Genomic DNA, 23,503 nt, shown 5'->3' on the forward strand with positions numbered 1-23,503 from the left:
AATCTCTAAGTTATACATGTTATTATTTGGAGGAAGAAAAAATTAAAACACCTCAGTCAGTAAGGTCTATTGTCCTAAGTTCCAGCTGAAAAAAAAAAAAAAAAGATCTCTTTGTCTAGCAAACTGCTCCCAAGGAACAGTTGAGTAAGGCCAGGTTGGCAGCCACTCAATTCCCTATCTCTACATTTATGTGACTGAAAAAAACTTCTATAGCCAAAGTCCCCATTGAACTGAAATTGCATTCAAACATTAGCTGTGCAACTGGCAATATTTGCTGATTGATGTTTGTTTGTTTCAATAAAATGAAAAATAAAAAATAGTTCCAAATAGGCACAGAAGTTGTTGTTCCCCGAGTCAGTTTATTGCATTGTGAAAGCTTTCCTCCTTAGGATGCTGACGTGACTCTGGGGTCTCCCTGTAGGATTTGTATCGCTGCTTTTTTTCAAGTTGGAGCTCATGATCAGGGGTATATGCATATCCCCAGATCCTGCATTTTACTATCCAAGAGAGTGTGTATTGAGTTGCCTCTAGCTTTCAGGCTTTGCTTTTCTGATAAATGCTGTTGAGGAATGCCTTGAAAGAAATCTCTGTCCCAGGACTGCCATCTCTGGTAGTAGAAGGTGGAGGTTTCTCCATATTAGAGCTGGAAGATTCTTTGTTTATAGCAGTTTCAAGAACTCAGGTTTCACATAAAGACAGGAGGTCATTAAACTCTTAAATACTTCCTTCCAGGATCAAAGATCACCCATTGTAGATTTGATTGTTGCCAGGATTGCCATGTAATCTTTGGACAAGAAAGTACAGTCAAATACACTTCAAACCCATTCAAAATCAAGGAGTCAAAGAAGTAAACCTGTGTGTCAAGCAAATAAAAACATCAACATATTTTTATTAATCAGGTAGCTATCAGCTGATCCTTAGAGCCTACCAGGAATGGTATAGATATCCCTTATGCTTATATATATATACACACACCTTATGGTATATATATCCCTTTTTGCTGATTAAAGCAAAGAAGTAAGTAGTTCCCAAAAGACTGAGGTCTTTTGAGGTAAAGAGGCTGAGGGGAGAGGGCTGGAGCAGACAACCAGTGAGCACAGGCCAGTAAAAGTCTGGCTTGGACCACAGAAAGTTCTCTGTAGCTAATGATCCCTCTTCTGTCCCTACTCCAGCTGCTTCACCAGACTGAGTCTTGCATTTTACAGTTGGGCATAGGTGTCTAAAGATGTTTCTCTCAAGTTAGCAGTAAGCCTTCCACTCTGCTGTTTCTTTCTTGTATTCAGTAGATTTAGAGCCAAATTCTGTGAGCATTTTGTGCAGAATGATTCAGAGAAAGGCATTAGACACTTCTGTAGGTCTAACTCTGAGGCCTTCCTTTAAAAACCAGGAGGAAGGGTCCTAGGTCCTTGACAGGATGTTAAACAAAGTTAATCCTTCATGGTCTTCATCTTTGTCTTCTGGGCAGCTGTAACTGCACAAGTGTTGAGCTGCTGTGTGAAACCCTATGGCTACTTTTTGTGCCCTTCTCCTGATTTTCTTCAATTTCCATTCATTGGTGTAGCTTCCTAATCATTTTGCCATGTAGGGTTCACCTTAGCTAGTCTCCCCATGTGCATCCTTCCAAGGAATGTTGTCATTTAGAAGAACAAACCAAAGCAGCCACTTTATTTTCCAGTGTTTTGCCTCTTCCCTGTTCGTCTGCTACTGAAGGATTCATGTGGCAAAGCTTGTGGAGGTAAATATAAGCCCAGGGACTTCAGACTTCAGAGAGTGAATGTTCTATGATTTTGTACTGCAGAATGCAAATTTTGGATCATGTATACTCCTAAAAACATTTTGGTATCTGAGTATTGAGGAGCAGTTCTTTTAGTGAGTCTGTCAGGAGGAGTTAAGTTCAGTAAACAAGGACCAGTTTCATAAATAACCTATTTTATACATCAGAAAATGCTGCTATTTTAATTCAAAGTAGTAGTATTATTCCCCATTCTAAGTTTAAAAACAGAATAGTGAACGAATTTTGCTCATGCAGAATGGTACTTAGACCAGGGTTTAGGAGAACCCAAATAATTGAAGAATTGTTTAATTGGAAACAAATAACTAGGGTATTTGATGTAACAGACCATATTACTGACAGTTGTCTCTGTTGTTAAGCTGAGTAGAGTTGTGCTTAGGAGCAAATTCAAAATTTGCACTTTCACAGATTAATACTTCTTCTTCTTGCCTGTGACAGTTCTCTAACTTCTTTAGAATTCAGATTTATTTTTGTTTGCTAATATTTTGAGTACTCCTTTAGAGTAATTGTCACTGTATTCAACTAAGATTAAAAATTATTATACCTAAATAAAATAATTGTAAATGTTACTACTATTATTCCTTCCAAGTTAAGTACAGGATTCACATGCGGTGGGCATTTTTTGCATGCAAGTAATTTGAGTTTTATTTTGTGTAATCCAGAGTTGTACTTAGTAGAACACCATGTGTGCATGCTTGTCTGTGCTGTATAAAAACAGTAGCTAATTTTCATTCATTTTTAGAAAGAAAATGGATGGTAAACTAGACCTTTTGACAATAGCACAGCAGGGAAGGGTGTGGGAGCACAATGTATTTTATAATTTGTATCATTTCAAAATGCCCATATGAATTATTCCCGTTCAAATTATCATATTTTGTTGTGACATATTTTAGGCAAGGTGCTGCTCATCATTATTAATTTGCTGTAATAGCTGAAGCAAAACAATTATTCTCAGAAATAAAACATTAATGACAGAAGTTGAAGATTTAATACCAATTCCTCTGAAGAACAAATGCTTTCAGGGCATGTTGTAACCAGCACTTGATAAGTCAAAAATCTTGCTGAATGACAACACAGTATTATTTTTCCTCCCCTTGCAGTTAAGTATGTGTTACTGTGTCAAAGACAGATCGAACAGTGCAAGTATATCTTGTCAATATATGTTTTAAAAAGCTGTTTGTAGGCTGCACTCTCTCTTCTCTATTGAATGGATTTGGCTGTATTTTCCCTGCTAGCATTAATGTTCATAAGTAAGTTCCCCTTTGAATATTAACTCTCTGAGATTGACCCAGAAAAAGTAGTATAGCTTTTTGTGGTAACTTAATTCCATTTTTGTCAGTATAAATGGTTAAAGCGTCAGCCACCACTTAGGAAATAACAGCTGAAAGAGCTAAAGGATGCACAGACACTACTGACAATCAAGTTGTAATCCTTGGGTCTTGCAAGATATTATTAAATAGAAAAGGTGTAGTTGATTGCTGGAGCTTTCATTGTTGGACACATAACCTACAGTAAGATGTGAAAGAAAAAGGCAGTGTTTCCTGCCAAATTCAGCAGATCCTCCAGCCCCTCTGTGCAAGCAGCAATCTGTTGAAATTGAAGATTTCAGACTGTGAGCCTGGCTGCAAACCTTCTGGGAGCTGCTCTTCCCCACTTGTGCCTAACACACAGGAGCTGACCCATGCATACAGTGACCATTGCAACTTTGGAAAGACTAAAATAAAACTGAGTTATTTCCAGATGTATAAAACCAGGCATTTAAAAACAGTTGGGTCTTTTTGCCCTCAAGTTCCTCTCATGGGGAAGTCTCTGAGCAGAGCAGTGTCTGCAGGAGGTGCTGTGGTTTGGGGCCAAACCTGCAGCTTTCCAGCTCAACTGCATACAGGTTTTTTTCCATGACTTCCAGTGGTTTTGTGGTACATGGTCTGATGTGCACTGATTTTCTCCCAGTTCAGTATTCAGGAAATGCACTTGTTATACATTGTACTTTGAGTTGAAGTACAAAGTTCATGAGTCCTTCAATCTTGACACTACATCAGCTGTAGCTGTCAGAGTGCAAACCTGCTAGACATAGATTATGCTGTTTGCCCTGAATCTTATCTAAATGGAGTCTTTTCTAAGCTTCAAAGATTGATAAGTTTCCACACTGCAATCACTCCCTCCAAGGAGTTCCCTGCTTCCTCCAACCAGTGCTTCCTCCAGTGCTGTATCATTCCAGACATGGAAAAAATCCCTTTCTTGCTCCATGTCTGCATTTGTTCAGATTGCTTTTCTTAAGGTTTCAGCACAGCAGACTGTTATCTTGATGTTGCTTCTGATGTGTTATAGATCATCATGTGCAGCATTTATAATGGGGAGGATGGGATTACCACTTGCAAAATTCCATTGTAGTTCTGCAAAAGAAATTATCACCGTATAACCAAATAGCACAATGCTATTTAATCTTTTGAAGAAGAGGTCTGAATTTCATGGGCTATGAGTTGTCATCTCTGTTTCCCTTCAGTAACTCCTGTTTTTGTCAGGCAGCTGTGTCTTCCTGGGGAACTGAGGGGTGGTTTTTGAAGGACTCCATCCTGGTTTGGAGCTGTGGCACTGGGACTCATAGCACAGAGCAGGCTGAAGTCTAGTAATCCCTGCAGTCAGTACTGCCAGTATCAGCAGGTATGACACAGCAGCAAATTCAGTATAACTCACTTCACCTTTGGAGGATGGGAAAATTAGCAGGCTGGTCTCATCATATGGCAGCCAGTTATAGCCATGCCACTGCTGTAAAATACAACCCTAAACTGCATTCCCAAAATAGGCATCCATATGGCCATCTAATGCACTTACCTACACGGTATGTGAAGCTTTGACCAGCATCACTGTTCCCAAACATTGTCAGTGTTTGTGTACAGCATTTTAGTTCCTTGGATTCCCCATCCCATTGCAGAGCTGCCTTACCTGGTGCTGCAAGAAGCCAAGCTCAAAAACTGAGCAACTACTGAGTATTTCATCTAGTGGGCCAAATGGGACACATGAAATTCAGAAATACAACACATTCTTCACCAACACCCATTTGAAGAGGAAAGAAATAATTTGTTTTATTATTTAAATTATGGTTTGTTTGGTTTTTAAGCTGGGCTTGATTAGAGTTTTTGAGGACCTATTATGTCTGATATGGTTACTCTGTACTGGCAGATTTCAGTCTGTTCCAGTGAGTTGCTGGCTGGACAGGGGTTGTGTGTTATGTCTGCATTTCAGTGGCACTGCCAGGGGACATCGGGCCTTTTGCCCTTGTCTGTGGACACTCAGGAATTAAATGTAACTTAACCTTAGTGCATTTGGGGAGAAGTTACTACAACCTTGCCATACTCATTTTTTTTTGTAAGATTGTGACATCTGTACTGGCAAAAAAACGCCACCCTACAACAACAAAAAAACCCTGCTAAATCATTTGTGGTTTAATCATTGTCACATTACAACCACAAAGTACCCTAAATAGTGGCCAAAAAAATCCTGTTAGGCCTTTTCAGAGCACTTTCCAACCAAAATGGCTAAATACCACACAGTGTTTCTAAATTACTTTTTTATGCTGTTTCTGCTTTTTGTTCTCAAATAGCTTCTAATAAAACATCAGAAAATAATCACTCAACTGAAAATAACAGGGAGTTAACAGCACCTGAGGAGTAGTTTATGGTGTGGTGAGTTATAACAACTCAACTTTTACATTTTACTGTTTAAAAAGTTATGGTATGTTCATTAAAAGATAGGGATGCTTTTGATTGCTGGTTTCACCAGGACCATTTCTTTCTTTCTTTTTTTTTGAACAAAAATCTTATCAATAGCATGATCAAATCAGTCATAGCTTGTTCCAGGTCCTTATATAATGTTTCTGAGTCCCTAAAACATGGTGTTTTATCTGCAATTTTGTGCATTTGCCAAATGGGTAATTAAAGAGGGAATATTTTCAAGGAAGTAAGACAATACTAATTTTATCTATTTATTTTCTGTCACAGTAGCATCTAAGAATATCAGATAGCATTTAGGTTGATGAGAGCAAATTTTAGAAAACCCCTTGTGGTAAACAATGCATTAAGTTTGTAATTTTTAAACAGAATACCTCACACATCTGCAAACCTCTGCCACACTGTTTGCATGGTATCTGAAAACTAATAGCCTCCATAGTTATATGTTGTTTAATCCATGATCTGTCACATTTCATTATCAAACATATTCATTGTCTGATCTTGATGCTGAATCATTCATGCTGAATCTCAAGGGATCTCAAATGCTTTGATTTTGTCAAAGGTGATTTTTTTTTCTGGCTTCTTGCCCAGGCACACGCTGCGTGGCAGGTAACAAACTGCAACCTAATGAGCCTTGGTAACTGAGCTTTCCTGGGGAGCCAGTTGCTGGTTCAGTGACCTGTATTACCCAGTATCTCGTTTGGCAGAGAATTAAGAATGGAACAGACACATCATCAGCAGATTTTCCTGAGTGCAGACTCATTTTGGTACAAGCTGTCGAAGTCCAAGGACCCTCCAATCTAGTTTTCTAAACCTCATCTGTCAGTGGACTATAATTGGTTTATAAATTGGCTCAAAGATAGTAATGGAACTAGCCTTTTTACACAAAAATCATGTTTGCAACTATGGTAAACTTCACCAAAGCTTAAAAATAACAATCCTGAATAATATAAAACATCCTAGTGGGTGATCGGTAGTGGGAGGTTAGTGCAGGCTGGTGTTGCAAAACAGGCAGCTGATGCCGTAACTCACATAACTGATGTTAGAGCCACTTCTGTGGAAGCTTTGTTGTGGTTTTTAGTTGTTTTTTAACTGCTTTTTCTCACTACAAGAGTGCTAATGTGGCGCTTGACTGTGTCGCTTGCAGCGGGTGACAGAGCTCTCCACTGGACCACCGGTAACCCAGAAAACTGAAAGTGCCTGAACATAAGTAACCTCAATGAATTAAAAGAGTCTTTGTACAAAATGTTGTTCATTCAGTGTTGTTTAGTTAACGTTTTTTCTTTGCATCTGCAAATGCTGCCCTATTGGGCAGCTTGTTCCCTGGCCCCCTGCACAGAGGCTTCTTTATTACCTTTTCCTTTGGTTGCACATGCTAAAGCTATCCACGCATAGATGCGCACCCAGACTTCTCAGCAGAATATAGATCTCTGTGGATTAACAGGAGGATTCACGTATTCTCACTGCAAGTCTTCATGGTGCATTCAGTTGTTGAATTGCATATCATGTGAGAGTGTCAAAAAAAATTCTGTTCGTGGCTCTCCTAGTCAAATGAGGTGTGATATTTAATTTTGACTCACTTCTCTGCTTTTTGTGGTTATCAGAAGTTTAGTATGTATGTAGGAAAACTAGATCAGAATTTGAGGACGTTTGCTTTTCAAGTGTACGTCCTAGTTGACTTCACTGACAGTTGAGTGCAGACTTGCCAGCCTAGTCCCAGAGACAGCTGCCTTTGCATAGGCCATTAGATTGTAGAGGGATGCTGTACTGCAAACAACAGGCACGTCTTCAGTTCTCTCAGGTATCTCATCTTAAGTTGATTCAGAACATCCAGGTTATGGTTGTATTTTGTCTTACAGCTATAGAGTTCTGGCCTTCATTTATATCAAGAGCAGATGAGGCTTCAGTTGACCAGGGTCAGACAATACACATGGCCTTACAGTCATTGGGATGAAAATAGAATACTTCTAGTAATACTCAGCTAAGAAATCATGGGAGAGAACTCAAAAGAACATCTGGTATCCCCAGAAAGAGTATTACAACCTTTTAGAGCAGTTAGAGTTGACTGTGAAGTGCAGAAGCTGAATTGGGAGCTATGTGCAGAAATTCAGTATTCCTACAACTGCAAAATAAACAGGAAAGCAACTATGATTCAGTAATAAATCCAGTTTGATACCATAATATTGATGTGATAGATTGTAATGATTTCAATTTATCAGGCAGTAGATTGGAGTCTCTTGTGAGGTAGCTGTGGAACAGATGAATATAGAGAAGTGAAAATTTCAATACAATCAATGTTAAAAAAGTTAAAAGCATAAATTCTTGTGAAATATAATCACATTGAACACAATTGTCAAAGAACAACTGGTTATAATTTTATTAATTCTTACCGAAGCAAAAATCTAAATTCCTTTTCAAAGAAGGGGAAAAAAACAAAATAGCACATTTTGACCAGGAGGTCTGCACACGTTTTGTGAGTGAGCATCACTCACCTGGGCACTGTTGACTTTTGTGAGCAAACAGCCATTGAGAGTTTGGCCAGCATAGTGTGCAGCACACCTCTGTCTCGTGGTCCTGCCTGGGCAAGGAAGGTGCTTCTTCAGCTGTGTGCATGCAATAGGCTAAAAAGTTTGCTCTCTGAAGAATCTGATGGGGAAATGGAGGCTGCCTGTTAACTAACCTACATGCTGAGCTGATTCCCAGTTGGTGTTAAGGGGAGCAGAGAGACGCGTTGGTTTCTGTGTGGATGGTGTGCAAGACAGAGCAGTCACTTGCTCTTCAGTTTGTTTCTGACCTTTATATCAGAGCCATATAAGACAACTGAGTTTTATAAAGTACTCCCATAGGATGACTTTATTTCAGCCTTTAAGGCCTCAGTACTTTCAGCAAAAAGTGCTAATGTAATTATGATATGACATTCATGTTCACAAGACCCTAGAGCTGTGTGTTTAACTGGATTAAAGCAAATGAAACTTGATGGGGTTTTGGCCTTAAAAATTGTTCATTTTTCATTTGTTTAATCATGCCAAAATTGAACAAGGAAAATATTCTTCTACTGTACCTTAGCCCTAGTTGCCTTGACTCTGCAACCACTCTGTTGATGATGACTCAAAACCATGGTGAACTAATTAAGACAGTACTGTTACTAACAAAAGAGCTGCTTTCTTCCTTCCTCCTCCCCCCAGCAGTTTGTCAAACAAAATGGTATCCTATACCAAAATAATAGAAATCTAATGTATCCTGGCACTCTGTCTCTAGTCAACCAACAGTATTTTGTAATGCTGTTTTAGTACGTGTATTAGAGGACTTGTGTTTTACACAGCCCATTAACACAAGGGAATCATTAATTTCTGGAGAGTGTCTTTGCCAGAAAGATGTGGGCTTTAAATCATCTGTGTACGTAGAAAAGTACAGTCCATCTCAGATGTTATAAATGAGCATGGTCATGATTGAAAATAAGAGGATATTACTATTTTATGTTTTGCATTTTAAATAACTGCATTTTACAGTTTCCTTTCTTTTAGAAAACTCACTGATACATGAGCATCTGCATAGACATGCTTAGATACAGGATCTTAACGTTTTTACACGTGGATCTGGATTAGGAGGTGCTGCTGTTGTTCTTGCTTGTGGTCTTCTGTGCTTCACATGCGTGTTGAGACAATATTGTCTTGTTTAAGGTATATTTGTGTTAACGTAGTTGCTTTTTCCACCTTCCTTTTTATATAAACAAAAGGCACATGTGTTACATCTGCTTCTCAAAAATCGTCTTTAAAATCTTTTAGCAATAGTTAACTGAGCTGCTCGTTTCTGCTCTCTAAGGGGTTGCCTGGCCTGATATGCACCGTCTGGCTGACAGAGTCCATCTGGAAGAGTTGACTAAAATTGGCATTCTGAAAGGCAATGTAGATGACATGGTGAAGGTTCATCTGGGTGCAATATTTATGCCACACGGACTTGGACATCTACTTGGAATCGATGTGCATGACGTTGGAGGCTACCCAGAGGTTAGTGTTAGTCCATTCTCAACTGCCTTGCAGATTAACCCCTTTTAATTCCATCATCATTTCTTTTAGTTTATGCATGATTAGCCAGTTGCATCTTCTTAGAGGTGGAACAGATGTGCATTTAAGTGGGTCTTTTTGTGGATGTGATATTTTATGCAGTCTACTTTAAGGGAATCTATTGGTTCAATAAAACAGAAATTCCTTATGGGCAGAAGTCAACTGATGCCACCCTTCAGGCATTCTTAACCTGTTCAGTTTCTCTATACATTGTGTTGTTCCTCCATGAGTCACTGCTGTAACATATATCACTCAAGAATACTCTGTGCTGTGGCAGAGACCATCTCCATCTACCTGAGACCTGTGGTAGGAAGACTCACTTGCTCCATACTAGATGTGAGACAGCTGTGGAAGCCCACTGGTGCCCCTGGGCTAGTAAGTACTAATGACTGTGTCATATGGAAGCAAGCTGGCTCATCTTCCTGTCTTAAGCTATGACCTCCAGTGGTAACATGGGCACCAATGTAGATCTGTTGTCCTGGAATGAGAATAAGAAGAAAAAATTAGTCAAGTCTCCCAGTCTTTGCAAATGTGAAAGCAGAACTTCTTGTGTTCGGCGTTGCTACAGGAAACACAGAATGATTACTTTTTTCCTTTGATTAAGATGATGGTTGATGACTGTGGTCTGAAAGCAGAATGAGTAAAATTTTGTAACCAACAAATGGTAAGATGTTTGCAATGATACTAAAAAAAATATTAATCTCTAAGGGGAATGGAACTTAAGGTTTGAATAAAGAACGGAAGTTTACAGCAGCTTCAGAAAGATTTCAGAAGTGTGTTGTGTTTTGGTTATTTGAGGCTAACTCTCTAACAGTTTTCAATAATTCAGTATGAAAATGGATCATTTGACTTCTCCCTTACGTAAGATCTTCTTTTACAAGAATGTGAAAAAGAAATAGAGAACTTTTTAGGTATGTCTTGGAGCTTGTTCATGTTGGGTGAACAGACTACCTAACAGCTGCTGTTGCAGCTCACTTCTGCAGGCAGGGAAAAAACAGTATATAATATTCAAGAGTACCCATTATGTTCACAGTAGACTTATTGTTGAGGCACAGTACTGTGATAACAATGTATTGGCATCAGCTAATAAACTTATATGTAATAAAAATGAAACAGAAATCAAAAGCAACCCTATTCTGTTTCTAAGCTGCTCCGTCTCTCCCAAGTGCCTTCTGTCTGTATACAAATGAGGCATTCAGCAAAGCACAAAAGATGTGATTACTTGGAGAGTTTATGGACTTAAAAATCCAGGAGCCTAACATTGCATGCCTGTGCTTAGATTGTTCTCACTTGTGTTGTAAATAACCTTTCTAAATTTGGTGGAGTTAGGTAAACTGGAGCACATGTTCAAGGCTTGGTAGCGTAAAGAAGTAATTAATTTTAGGAACAAGTGAGAAGAATTTTAAGAGTGAAAAGTACCATTCTTAGTTTTTACTTAGAAACTGTATGCTTTGAAGAGCAAGTACCTTAATTTCAAGGGAGATTTCTAGGACTGATTTGGGGAGGAGTATGGAGCAGTGGACCCTATATACCTTCCATCTCTTAGCAGGTTCCAGGAGTGTGGCATATGAGCTACAGAATCAATTTTTGAAATTATTTTTTATTTAAGAAATTTCTAGCTGTTAATTAGCTGGTATATTGTATAGTTTAAGGGTAATCATTCTGAAAGCAGACCCATCTGTCCATGGTTTTGAAGGAGCAAGCTGTTATAGATAAAAATGGATATAGAGATTAGATTGTTAAATAAGTCAGGCTTTCCACTTTCATATCAAACATGGGGAAAAATAACAGAGCTCTATGCAAATAGAGAATTTTATACCTGCAAATATTAAAATTAGACATGCAACTGCATTCTTACATTATGAATGTTTTCGTGGCTAATTTACTATCAAAATCCAATCCTAAGTAACAAGTTTCCTGAGTGTGTATTTGAGCTTACAAACAGGTAGCTAAAGTCCTGTATTCCCACATAAATGTGTGCAGAGATGGTTGCGTGGTATCAGTTTCATTTAAAAAATAATTAATTTGGTGTTCTGCAGAAGAGGAGCCCCTTTAAACTCTCTCTGCAGTGCTAATTCCACCTGTGTTACACCCATCACCTCTCTGACCCCGCATGAGGCTCTTTCTGTTGAGTCATTTGACTAAGGTGAGGTACCTGAGCATCGGAGCACCTGGTGGTGGAAAACCCACATCAAAAGCCTGTCAATGGGGTGAACTTCATTAGGCTTCTCTGGGCTTGAAGAAGCTCTAATGGGAGGCAGGGTCTATGCCCACAGCAGGAGGAGCCAGCGGGCTGTGGGGCCGGGGAGGCACTGACAGCCTTCAGGGGACATGGTTTTGCCCCAGACAGATCTAAACGTGAGCAATTGTGCATCTCTCAAGTGAGTGTAGTTCAGCTCTGTATTAAATTTGTCATTGTTTCATGAGAAAACACATTTTGAAGACATCTAGTATGCTGTGGAGTGATTTTTAATGTGTTTTAAATGTTTACTAGCTAGTGAGATTTTCATAAGGAATTTCATAAAGCCATTTGTGTGTTTATTGTACACTGAGCCCACGCCTGTAGTATCACGCTCTTTTTTCTAGCTGGTTAAGAAGCAAGTTATTTGCTTTTGGCTGAGGGAATTTCTGGGAGTATTACAAAGGATTTTTTAAAAATAAAAACTTTCCAAGTGGATATTATTCCATTATTTTTCCTCAAGTGTAAACAGTTACATTTGGAATAATACAATAAGGTTTAATTTCCTAATTTTTACCCATCACAAAGTTTTGTGTGTTCCAAAAAAACTATTTCCAGACATTGTTAGCTTAGATTAGTTATTCATTAGTAGCCAAAGAGGAGGAGTTTTTTTTTTTTTCAAAATTGGCAATAATAAGTTTTCATCTTTTCCAGTAAGCTGCTTTCACATGCAGCATTGAACAAGCGCTTTCTTCCTCTTTGACAAACACTGCAAAAAACTTGCACATTTTCTGCAAAGGATACTCTAGGATATTAAATAAATGTAACATTTCCCTTCCTTTTCCTTTGCCACGATAAAGAATAATTTGGTTTAGGCCAGCAATAAATGCAGCTTAGCAACTGTGTTTAGGGCAAGATTTTTAAAAGGCCATAACCGCCAGTGTTTCCCACTAAAGCACGTAAGTAAATGTCCTGATTTTCAGAAGTCCTTGGCAGCCAGGAGCCCCTGTGGGAATGGGGTCTCCTGCGGCACACCGTGGTATTCCTCGCAGGAAAACCAGGCGTCGAACGCTTCTTTGAAAATCTGTCTGCTTCCTTTAAGGGTCTAACTACAACTTGAGCAGTTCTGAAAATTCAGCCCCAGTGGTACTAATCACTTCAGAAAATCTGGCCCTTAGTCAGATGGAGCTAGCTTCAAAGGGTGAAAACTCCACTGGGCTTAGCTTCAGCTGTAAAATTTAATCATGGAGATGGTTTTCCCACACTCTCTCATTTGTTTCTGGGTAAATTCGATATGGGATATAAATGAGAGTTTGTGCCTGTTGCATTGGAGAAAATGTGGTAGGTGATCCCAAATTTTCAAACCCTGAGGTAGATGGGGCTGAAGTTTTCATTTAAATCTAGGTTCTGTGTCTCTAGATGCTTGAGTTGATTCAATTTCATGTTATATTAATTGACTGTAAGGCTCTAAAGAATGCTAAGTACATTTGATGACTTTCTATAATAATAAGCCAGTTAATTTAAGTTAGGTTAATAACTACTGTGATTTTAACATCTTGTGAATTAAGAGTTTCATTTTGTTTTGTCTTTTAAAATTATAAGATTTACCTTAAAGTTTTAATTCAGTTCTCTATTCTCATGAAAAGCTGATCCTTTCGTTGCTATTCTGCATCAGCAAATTGAGGTTAGAGGTTTGTTTTGATCCTAGAGTTATCCATGTCCTTCCATTACTGTGCATGCCTGGGGAGCATCACTGCTGCTCAGACAGGTGTGCAACCTGCATTTGGCTCTAACAGAAATCTCACTCCCAGATCTCAGATGACTGACTGGTGATTTAGGTCACCAAACCTACTAGAGAATACAGGAATAATCTTGTTCCCTTTCTTGTTCTGACAAAAGTTATTTTCCTTATGTATCCTACTTTATGCTGAAGCAGAAGATTTCTTTTTTTTTTTTTTTTTTTTCTGTGGTTAGCATTGCAAATGATGCATTAATGTTTTTACCTTTAAGAAGCAGAGGATGAGGTGCATTAATCAAGAAGCCTAAAGCTGTTATGTAGAGCCCCAGTGATGCAAATTGCTTTACTTGGTCATAACCTTGCAAAGCCTTGTTCTAGTTGTGTGTACCCAGGATGTGCAAACATGAAACAACCTGTATGATAGGTGCTTATATGGGCAAAGAATAAAAGGGCCTTTTGCTGATTTTAGCTCTAAGTTTTTCTCTGGCAAACGATTGTACACCTTGCAAAAAGATCAGGAGGGGAAAAATGGCTGCTTCTAATCTATGGGGTCCCCTTGAATCACTTTCTTTTTGATTGTTTGAATTCCTGCCTGGCAGAGCCATATATTTGGGAGGGCTGTTTAGCAGGCAGAGTGCAGGCAAGAAACAAATTGGTGAAGACTTCACATTCTGCTGCGTTTCCATGCCGAGCAGCATGGAAATCCCTAGTGCTTATTGTTATCTGTTGGGGTGAATGCCAACCAGCAGAGCGTCCTGCAGTGTAAGATTCTTCTGTGGGATTTTAAACCCCTCCCAAAGTTAAGTCAATAGATCTTCTTACCCAGCTCTGGCATCTTAAGTGTGCTCAGGAAAACTGTGATTGGTTTCCAGCAGTTTTTCCCAATGGGCACACGTTCTGGGGTTTGGGTGTTTACAGGAACTTAGGACTCGAGCAGAGGCAGAAGAGGAGTGAAGGCTCAGGTGCTATGTCATGGTGCAGACCATGCCCTGTCATACCACAGGGTTTCCCTCCTCCTCTGAGGAAAAAAAAAGCCCAAACCACTAAGTACACAACCATTTCTTTGTTGCTTGGTTTGGATTTCATTAGTTCTGGTTATTTTTTTTGAAGGAGACATTTCCTTATGATTGTTATACTTGCTGAAGTTTGTTGCAAAAGGCTTTGTACTAAGAGAGTTTTTATATGAACATTTATTGTCCAAATCACTCTGAAATTTTTGTAGAGACTAGCAGCACTTCTGTGTTTTTTTTTAAACAATTCATTCTAGGAGCAGGAGGAGAGAAAAAACAAAATAGTCCAGTTCTACTTTCAGTTATATGTAAATGTAAGGTATAAAAAGTATCATAGATACGCTTTAGGTTTTTATTGTACAATTTCCACTAATATTAGTACCAAAAGATCACAGAAGAAACAGCATTTTCATTTAAGGCCATTGCCTGTCTATGCGTTCTGTTTGTCACAAGAAAACCTGCCCATTAGATTTTTAAGCAGCACTTGTCATTGGTCTCATTTTAAAATGGTGTTGGTGGTAGCAGTTGAAATTCTTGATCTCTTGTCTTACAAATTCTCTATCTAAATAGTCTCATCTTCCTGGTTTACGTTGTAGTTCTCAACTTGGTGATTTTTACTATGTGCTTTTTTTTTTCCCCTTTGTGGTTAGGTTTAAAAAAAAAAATCAGTATTTTTAATTATTTCCATTATGATAGCAGTGGGGTTTGGTGACACCTGAGGACTTGGAAGCAGAAATGACATGGGAAGTTAAGCTCAGAACCACACTGTAGTGATGGGTTGAAATTCAGCTCTATCTCACTCAGAGCAGGCAGCAGTCCCTTGAATAAGTGGCAGGCGATACTTCTTCATTGCCTGCAATAACAGGAAAGTTTATTAGGCAGCTTAAACCTGATACCACAGTTAATAGCTAGGCAAAGACAAAAATGTTTCAAATAGAAGTAGCCAGTTAAACATCATGTGCCCTCTGTTCCCCCAATATTAACTTTTCACTGTGTCCCAAAAGCTCCAGCAGTAATTAGATTCTCCTGCAGAAGTGGAAACTTTGACTTGCAAATGCCACAAGTGGTATGTGATGCTTGGGGCACGTTCTCCTGTAACCTGCTGCTGATTTCAAAGACAAGACTGACATTGCTTCAGGTGACTCTAGGCAGCTCAGGCTGCTGGGAAAAAGAAGGATAGATTGAATAAACTAATCTTCATTAGTAGCACTCAGCAAGAGAAACAAGGGTTTGAGAGAAGGGACCAGGAGACAAGTGAAATGGAATTCAAGATTTTTATTTTATTAGCTGCACAGGGCTCTGTTCTTTTTACAATAAATGAGCTAATTAGAAGTTGGTTATACGCAATGGGAGAATAGGGAAGAGTGGAAGAGCTGAGATTTCACTTTGGTATTTCACTTTGGTATTGATTTCGTATAATTTAAATATAATGTTGGTATTCTGACTAATTTAAATACTTTATCGCACTTAGCTTGGTAAAATGGTTAGGACTTTGCTGTATTAGATGTGGTCCAACTGGGACATCCTATTTGTCAGGCTCAAAAAAGTTCTGTGATGATTTATTAAGAAAAAAAAGTACCAGAAACTAGTTTGTGTCACTATAGGCATCTTTTACTGTTGTTCAGTATTTGCAGTTAGGAGTAGCTTTGGTGATCTCTGCTGTGGCTGTGTTTTGTTGCCGTTGCTGCCTTGAGGAGACTTCTGGGTGATGCCAAGTAAGCATTGCAGTCCCTGGTTTCAGGAGGCAGGAGGTCCTTGCATCTCTGCACTTGTGCATCCCTAGCTAGTGTAAAGGCCCTGTGGGCAACGACCAGCCAGCACAGGGACACTACCTAGGGTGTTCTTGTGTCCTGGTCCAAAGAGGGACCTGGGTGGGCCTAGAGCTATTTCTGCTTCTGACTGCTTTGCCTGGTAGCCAGCGTCTGTGGTGGAAGATCCATCATGATACACATTGCAGTTCTTCCATAGGAAAAAAAAACAAAACAACATCTATCCCCATTAACTATTCAGTTATGTAGGAGCAGGCAGTAATTCATCCTTATACTGACATATTCTGGGGATACTGCAACTTCTAGTCTTCCACGGCCACTTTTCTGGGGGATAGGCGTACTTCCTATTTCCTCTGCTTATTCCAAAAATAGATCTATATTTTATATTACTGCACACTTAATTTGAACTTTTATTTTGCTTACATAGTAATGAAATCAGTTTACATAATAATTCCCTTGTTCCCTTGACAGTCCTTATTGCCTAGACATGCTGTTTTTGGTTACCTTACGTGAACCATTAATTGGAATCTGATGTTCTTGGCAGGAGTACAGTCGCAAATGACAGTGTCACACATCTGTGCTTACTGTGGGGGAGTGTCTCAATTGTAAAATATGGACAGAACCTCCAAATAAAATGAGTCTTAGAAAACAATTACAGATATAGTCTGTTGTTGCAGTATACAGGAAAATAAACACTTCTTCAAAATATAATTTTCCCAGAATATCACTCAGAGTTTCTGTTTAGATGCCTATGTGTCAATATTTTCTAGATTATTCTCTACAATTTTTTTGAGGCAAATTGTCATCTTATGCTTCATAGAATCATAGAATTATAGAACCTTTTAGGTTGGAAAAGACCTTTAAGATCATTGAGTCCAACCATTAACCCAGCACTGCCAAGTCCACTGTACAGCACGGAGTGTGACAGGATCCTGTTCTGTGGCCAAGCCTCCAGGATGTAACAGTAATAGAAATGGATATCTACATAGCTGCTGTGCCAGTGTTCACATTTTTTACTCTTCATTTCATCTAACTACAAAACAACATCATGGTTATCATTGAAAACAAGGCATTAGTTGTTTAGCTGCAAAATGCAGGGAATTTTCCTCCTTACAAAGGAGAAAATCCATTAACAGCATGAGATTGATACTTATGGATGGCAGTGCAAGGCTTTGCTCCCAACAGGGTTTGACTTGATGAGAAATAGCAATGTCTTTGTTTCAGATCTACCTTCTGTGTGCACTGTGGTGGTGTTTCAGTCATTAAAAATATCCTCAGTGTGTTAATATCCTTAGTTTGCTCTGGTTTTCATAAACAACTGAAGCAGACTGAGAGCTGCTAACCTCCTGGACCTGATAGCTGTGGTGGCTACTAAGATTGTCACAAGTGCCCAGAGATCTGATGTCATTTGGAATGCTGAAGCCATAGTTTGATGTATGTTTTAATCCAGTGGTGCTCTCAAAAGGAGTTGGGTCATCTCCACCACTTGGTCACCTTCCTCCTTCACCACTTTGCTCATTCCCTGTCTGAAGCTTATCTCCTTCAGCCTTGTGGCAAGTTGGACTGCAGCCATCCTCCACTTGGGGTATGCATGGCCATGCATGCAGTAGCCAGAACTTCGTTCTCTCTTTCATCCATTTCTCATACCTCCTGATGAACACTTTGCTAGCCTCCTGTCACAGGGAGCGTAGGGCTTCCTTGCTGCAAGTCCACCCACTGGTGTCCTGCGTGCTGTCTGTGAAAAGCTGAGCAGTGTTACCCTTCCTCCAAAGGCCCGTTATACCTTAGCTTGTCGTGGACAAGATGTAGCCACTGTCATTTACACATAATTTCAATGCCTGCAAAATCCAAAGATCTGGAGATGAAACCAAGAGCCAGCACAGCATAGAGCTGAGATAGGATGGGGGGAATACCAAAAAGAGTTTTTGAATTACTTCTAGAGAAGTTAAAATTTTTGGTTTGGGGCAGGAGTGATGAAACCGAGAGCCAGCACAGCATAGGGCTGAGATAGGATAGGGGGAGGAATACCAAAAAGAGTTTTTGAATTACTTCTAGAGAAGTTAAAATTTTTGGTTTGGGGCAGGAGTATTCGTGTGCCCCAGGGGCCAGCCCTGCATTGCTGACAGCCCAGAGAGCCTGTGCCGCTGGAGGAGGTTTCCAAATGTGAATCCCTCAGTCTTGCTCCTGGGTTGTAATTGTGTTGCTGGCTTCTTGGAGGAAGTATTAAAAGCAGAATCAGACAGCAAGCAGTCCAGACAAAGTCTCTGCGCATGGCTTTAATGACTGTACAGAAGTATCTGAAGGGAGCATTGAGGCTTGATCGTCACACCTGGTGGTAAACCTCATTTTTTTTTAAGAAAAGTCAAAAAAATGTGGATGCTGTGCCAGGGCTGCCTTCAGAGGATGTTTGCCATTGTTTTCCTCGCTGTGAATTCATCTTTCTAGCATCTGTCTTGGATTGACTGCCTCAGAAAAGGCATTTACAAGTAGAATTGAAGTGTACTTAAAAGCCAAATATGGGTTGTTTGTTGTAAAGCAGCCGATAGATATTTGGCAAGACACCAAAAGGTCCAGACACTAATCTAATTGTTTACAGCTCATGGAGAGATTAATCCACAAGATTGGATGCCCTCATTTCCTTTACGCATTACAATGAATATGTGAGATGCCAAACCCCATGGGGCAGCAGCAGAGAGAAAAATGGCTCCATTTCAGTGCAGTTATTGTTTCAAGTCTAGAAATATATTGATTCTCTTTGGGTTTTGATAAGAATATAAATGCAAAGTGCCTTGCTTAATATCAGAGTATTCTTGTTTCCTAGCCCTAGTAAAACAAAATCATGCTTTCTTATTTTAGTGTAATACAATGCTCTGCAAAGTTCAGATCAAAGATATGAAATAAAATGTGTTGGACACATAGTGAAAAGGGTCAGTACACACTTGCTGGCTTGAGAGGGCAAGGAAATACGCTGCATCTTTGAAAAATGGGCAAAGCTACCCATGGATGCCCCGGCTGGTGAGCTCTGAAAATCTTGACGGCTGTAAGATGCCACGCACTGGAGCAGCAGCTCTGCAAAGGGAACAGAAGTGACCCAATTACCACGCTGGGATGGGCTGCCCTGGCTGCTGGGCACCAAAGACAGTGCTGGGCAGTGCACTTGGGCTTGGAGAAAGGGGGTGTTCTGCTCCTGATACCAGTCACGTGGCTAGTGATCCTGGAAGGCGTTGCCCCTTCTGGTGGCAAGGAAAATTATTGTGACTTTTGCCAGAAGCCAGATTTGGGAACGCTACCTGGAGACCAGATAAATAACGCCTTGGTCTTGCAGACCTGTTAACCTCTGGCTTGCTGGCTGAGGCAGAAAAGTATTCATGACCAAAGTGTTGTGTGCATGTTTGCAAGCTAGTGGGCCTGTGAGCAGTTTACTGGTCATCACAATATTTTCTTGAAGAAACTTTACTACAGTTGCAAAGAATTTTCAAAAACCTAATGGGATTGAGATGTATTTATTCTGATGTTGCAATACCTGGCACATTTGGGGGAAGAAAATTAATATCCTGAACTAGTCTTTGCAGTGTTTCTAATTCCTTGACTAAGCACGTCCTCATATATCATTTCATTTTACTAGCTTTTGGGAAGAAGAGAATGTTTTGCTAGTCAGGACTTGTTTTGACTTAGTTTTTAATAATATCAGTCAGCACCATGTAGCCTGAAAGTCTGAATCTGACAAAAGTTTAGTTTTAAATGGGCTGCTTTTACGAGGTCATGTGTAGACTCATTGCTCCTGAATTAAGATCCTAAATGTGTAATTTTCATAACATGCAGGGAGAATATGCATTTGCATATCCTTGGAGAAATTGTTCTCTGCTGCATAGTTCAGCTATTTCAGCCATGACATGGAGGGGATGTTTCAAGATTTGCACATCACTTAAAAATCTTGTACTTTGCAATGGAGAACAGAGAAAGAAATGGCACAAGTTTTTCTTTTTTATTTGAAGTGCAGTACTTCTCCCATGGTAGAGAGCAACAGTACCAAGTATATCCAAAGCCAGGATTCCTGTGGTGCAAAAAACAGTTTGGGTGCTGAGTCGAAAGCGGGTCATCACTGCACGTGGAAGCTAAATGGGGGACTGGTGAGAGAGAGGTGACTGTACAGCATGGTTTCAGTCCTCTACTTCTCGGTCGTTTTTCTCGTTTTGGATCTGTTATGGAGCAGTCAGCATAGGGAGGGTCTTGGGAGTAGGTCTCCAGGGATTGTCTCTCCGCCTGTCAGAACCAGTGTTTCCTTCGCAGGGGGTGGAGCGCATTGACCTGCCCGGGCTCAGGAGCCTGCGCACCGCCCGCAGCCTGGAGCAGGGCATGGTGCTGACCATCGAGCCGGGCATCTACTTCATTGACCACCTCTTGGACCAAGCCCTCCGTGATCCTGCTCAGTCCTGTTTCATCAACAACGATGTCTTGCAGCGCTTTAGAGGATTTGGTGGGGTGAGTAATTCTGAAACGAATGGTTTTCTGAAATTGTTTTTCTGTTTGTTTGTCTGTGTTATGTACTTGAGAAGAAATCTTTTGGAAGCTATAATGTACTGCACATAGGGCTGTTCCTGAAGCAGCATCCTGGACCGTTTGACCCTGCAGACAAACCATGGGTTTTTTTGTTGGTTGTTTTTTTGTTGGTTGGTTGGTTTGCTTTTTGTTGGTTGTTTTCTTGTTGGTTGGTTGGTTGGTTTGTTTCGGTTTTTGGTTGGGTGTTTGTTTTTTTTTTTTTTTTCTTAAATGCCATTTTATACTTGTGATACATGATTAATGATAGACCCACATTCTTCCATTGATTGAAGTACCTTCTGTCAGCACTGTACAGTGACTTGCTAGGTAGGTGTTTTGTCTAATGTGTGAAATGGGTATGTTATGGAATACGAGACCGAGATCCATATTCCAGGGCTAGCTTTCTTGATAGCAGCTCAGTTCAATGCGCGCAGCCAGAGCAGAAGGCCGTGATGCTGTCAGGGAGGCAGTAGAGAAAAACAGCAATAATTGCTCTTACTGGACTATTGCCAGAACAGCATAAAACTTGTGAATGTAAAGCCTTCTGTCTTCTCCAAGGGAATGGCCAATGGTCTTCACGGGCACCCGTGCTCGAGGTCTTGCATTGCAGGCTGAGGCGGCAGCATGCACGGAGGAAGGCTGGCTGACTCAGGAGGTAGCCATGGTCTGGGCGATCATTCCTATGCAGGCAGCTGCTGTGCAAGTAGTGGGGCCTTGGTTCCATGCTCTCCAGGGTACATTTCCCATTCAAAGCCACCGCCCTCGTAGAGCGTTTAGCAGTTGCAGTGGCTTCCAGTGGGTTTTCATTTTAGCAGGGCAAGCATTTGAAGGGTGCCGCATTGTTCTCTGAGCTTCCGTATTCATGCACAGAGAAGATAGAGCAGGCAGCTGCAATGCCCCATCGTCCTCATGGCTTTTCTGCTAAGTCTCAACAAAGCTAACAATCACTGGCAACAGCGGTGATTTTCTGGTATGAAAAGTCACTCATTAGGAATTGTCTGCTGCTGCCATCAGCTAATTTATCACTGTACGCCAGCAGTGAGAGGGTAATTACTCTAACACTTTTGGTCTGAGCTGGCTTGGGAGCACCAGCCCTAACAGAAGAGCTGTGTGTGCCATCAGCAGCCGTGTGGAGCGGCCGGGCTGCTGGGCAGGCGCCCGTGGAGGGTCCCCATGCGGTGGGTGCAGCCTTGTCAAGAGGCGCAGGACTCGACCCTCACTGGTGTTTAATTCACTTCTGAGGTTTGGGATGGCATCTTTCTCCATGTTGTTCCTTTATCAAGGCTTGCCAGCCAGCCAGCTGAGGTACTGGTGACCGAAGCACAGGTTGCTCTGCGTTCTCCAGCTGTGAACGCACCGCGTGTGGCGCTGCACGCCGAGGCGCGTTTTGAAGGAGCGCTGTCACGCGCGGACCTAGCTTGACACCACAACGAGAACAGGTCTAACTGTCTTCCCTTTCCTTGTAAACACTCAGTGGGAGTTTTTCGGCAGTTGAATTGATTCCTGGTGAGCTTTCTCTGGAAATGCTCAGCAAAGCTCATGCTTTTCCATGGCTTGCTGCGAATGTCCACTCCAGCTCTGCAGCTTGAGGCATGCATTTGGCTCACCTGCTCGCTGTCTTTGCCTGGAATAGGAGTGACAGCACAGGATATCTACCTTGGTAATAAGTTGCTGTATCAGGCACTTTTGTTCCAGAAATTTCAAGCAAAGTCTAACTTTCTCCCGTTTTTTGCTTAGCTTCCTGTAATGATGACTTGTAAGGAGAGCAAGCCAACAAACTTTGCTAAAAGGGGGAGTTGCCCAAAAACGACTGAGCAAAAATGTAAATCTCTGATCCCCTTGTGAACAATACATTTTACTTAGAGAGCAAAAATAATAATACGAACATGTCCCAAGCCAGATGTTGTCACTTGATTTCATGCAGAAGAATGGAAATAAAATCTGAGACTGAAGTACATCCGAATATTTCTGAATTCTACACAAAAGCTGAATTATAATGCAATCAAAGTTACAATTCTAACTTGATTCTACATAAATAGAAGGTGCAATTTTCTGTGTAGTGTGCTTAGTTATCTACATGCTGGCTCGTTCTAGTTTATCCAGAAAGAATATTTCTCTCAAGTTTGTCAGAAAACTTTCTACACAATTAAAAAAGATTTTGTGAAGTCTAGTGGTTTTATTAACAAATGTAAATAGTGCAGGGGTTACTATTTGTGTCAGTTCTAGCTAAAGAGCTCATTACAGGCAGTCCAATCTTCCTTGAAGTTTAAAAGAAAAATACATTCTACAAAAGGAAATAAGTAGCCTATTTCCCTCTGCAGAGCTCAGCACTAATTAAAATGTTCTTAATTTGGCTTAGTTTAATTCACTTCAAAAATGAATTTATATGAACCAAAGTAACACCACTGTAATTTTGAGTAAGACTGCCCGCACAGGGAATTTGTGGATTTTAATGAATTCACCTTGAATTCATGTCTTTTTTGAGCTTGGGTAGTTTTCTTGGCTGTGACAAGTCTCTGCATTGAGAAGAGAAGCAGCTCCTTTTGCCATGCCCAAAAGAGCAAGACCGTAGCCATTTGCTGTAATTCGTGCTGCCTGGAACTAGCCAGGAAGGGGCTGTGAGAGCTGCGGGAGCAGGAGAGGCTGAGCCCCGCGAGGCTGTCCCGGCCGCCCCGCGCCGCTGG

The 23,503-nt window shown here is 40.5% G+C and overlaps 1 protein-coding gene across 1 annotated transcript in view; it reads left to right on the forward strand.

Annotated features, from left to right (window-relative positions):
• The window catches only part of PEPD (peptidase D), a gene marked incomplete at both ends in the record, with an annotated part of 88,239 nt that extends 67,477 nt beyond the window's left edge, over positions 1 to 20,762 (forward strand). The window contains 2 exons of the mRNA XM_008939922.1: positions 9,343 to 9,527; positions 20,571 to 20,762. Of these exons, the coding sequence (XP_008938170.1) occupies positions 9,343 to 9,527; positions 20,571 to 20,762 (377 nt within the window). The remainder of the gene's footprint in view (positions 1 to 9,342; positions 9,528 to 20,570) is intronic.
• Between the last annotated feature and the right edge of the window lie 2,741 nt (positions 20,763 to 23,503).

This window comes from Merops nubicus, unplaced genomic scaffold (genome assembly GCF_000691845.1).
Source record: "Merops nubicus isolate BGI_N331 unplaced genomic scaffold, ASM69184v1 scaffold3395, whole genome shotgun sequence".
NCBI lineage: Eukaryota > Metazoa > Chordata > Aves > Coraciiformes > Meropidae > Merops > Merops nubicus.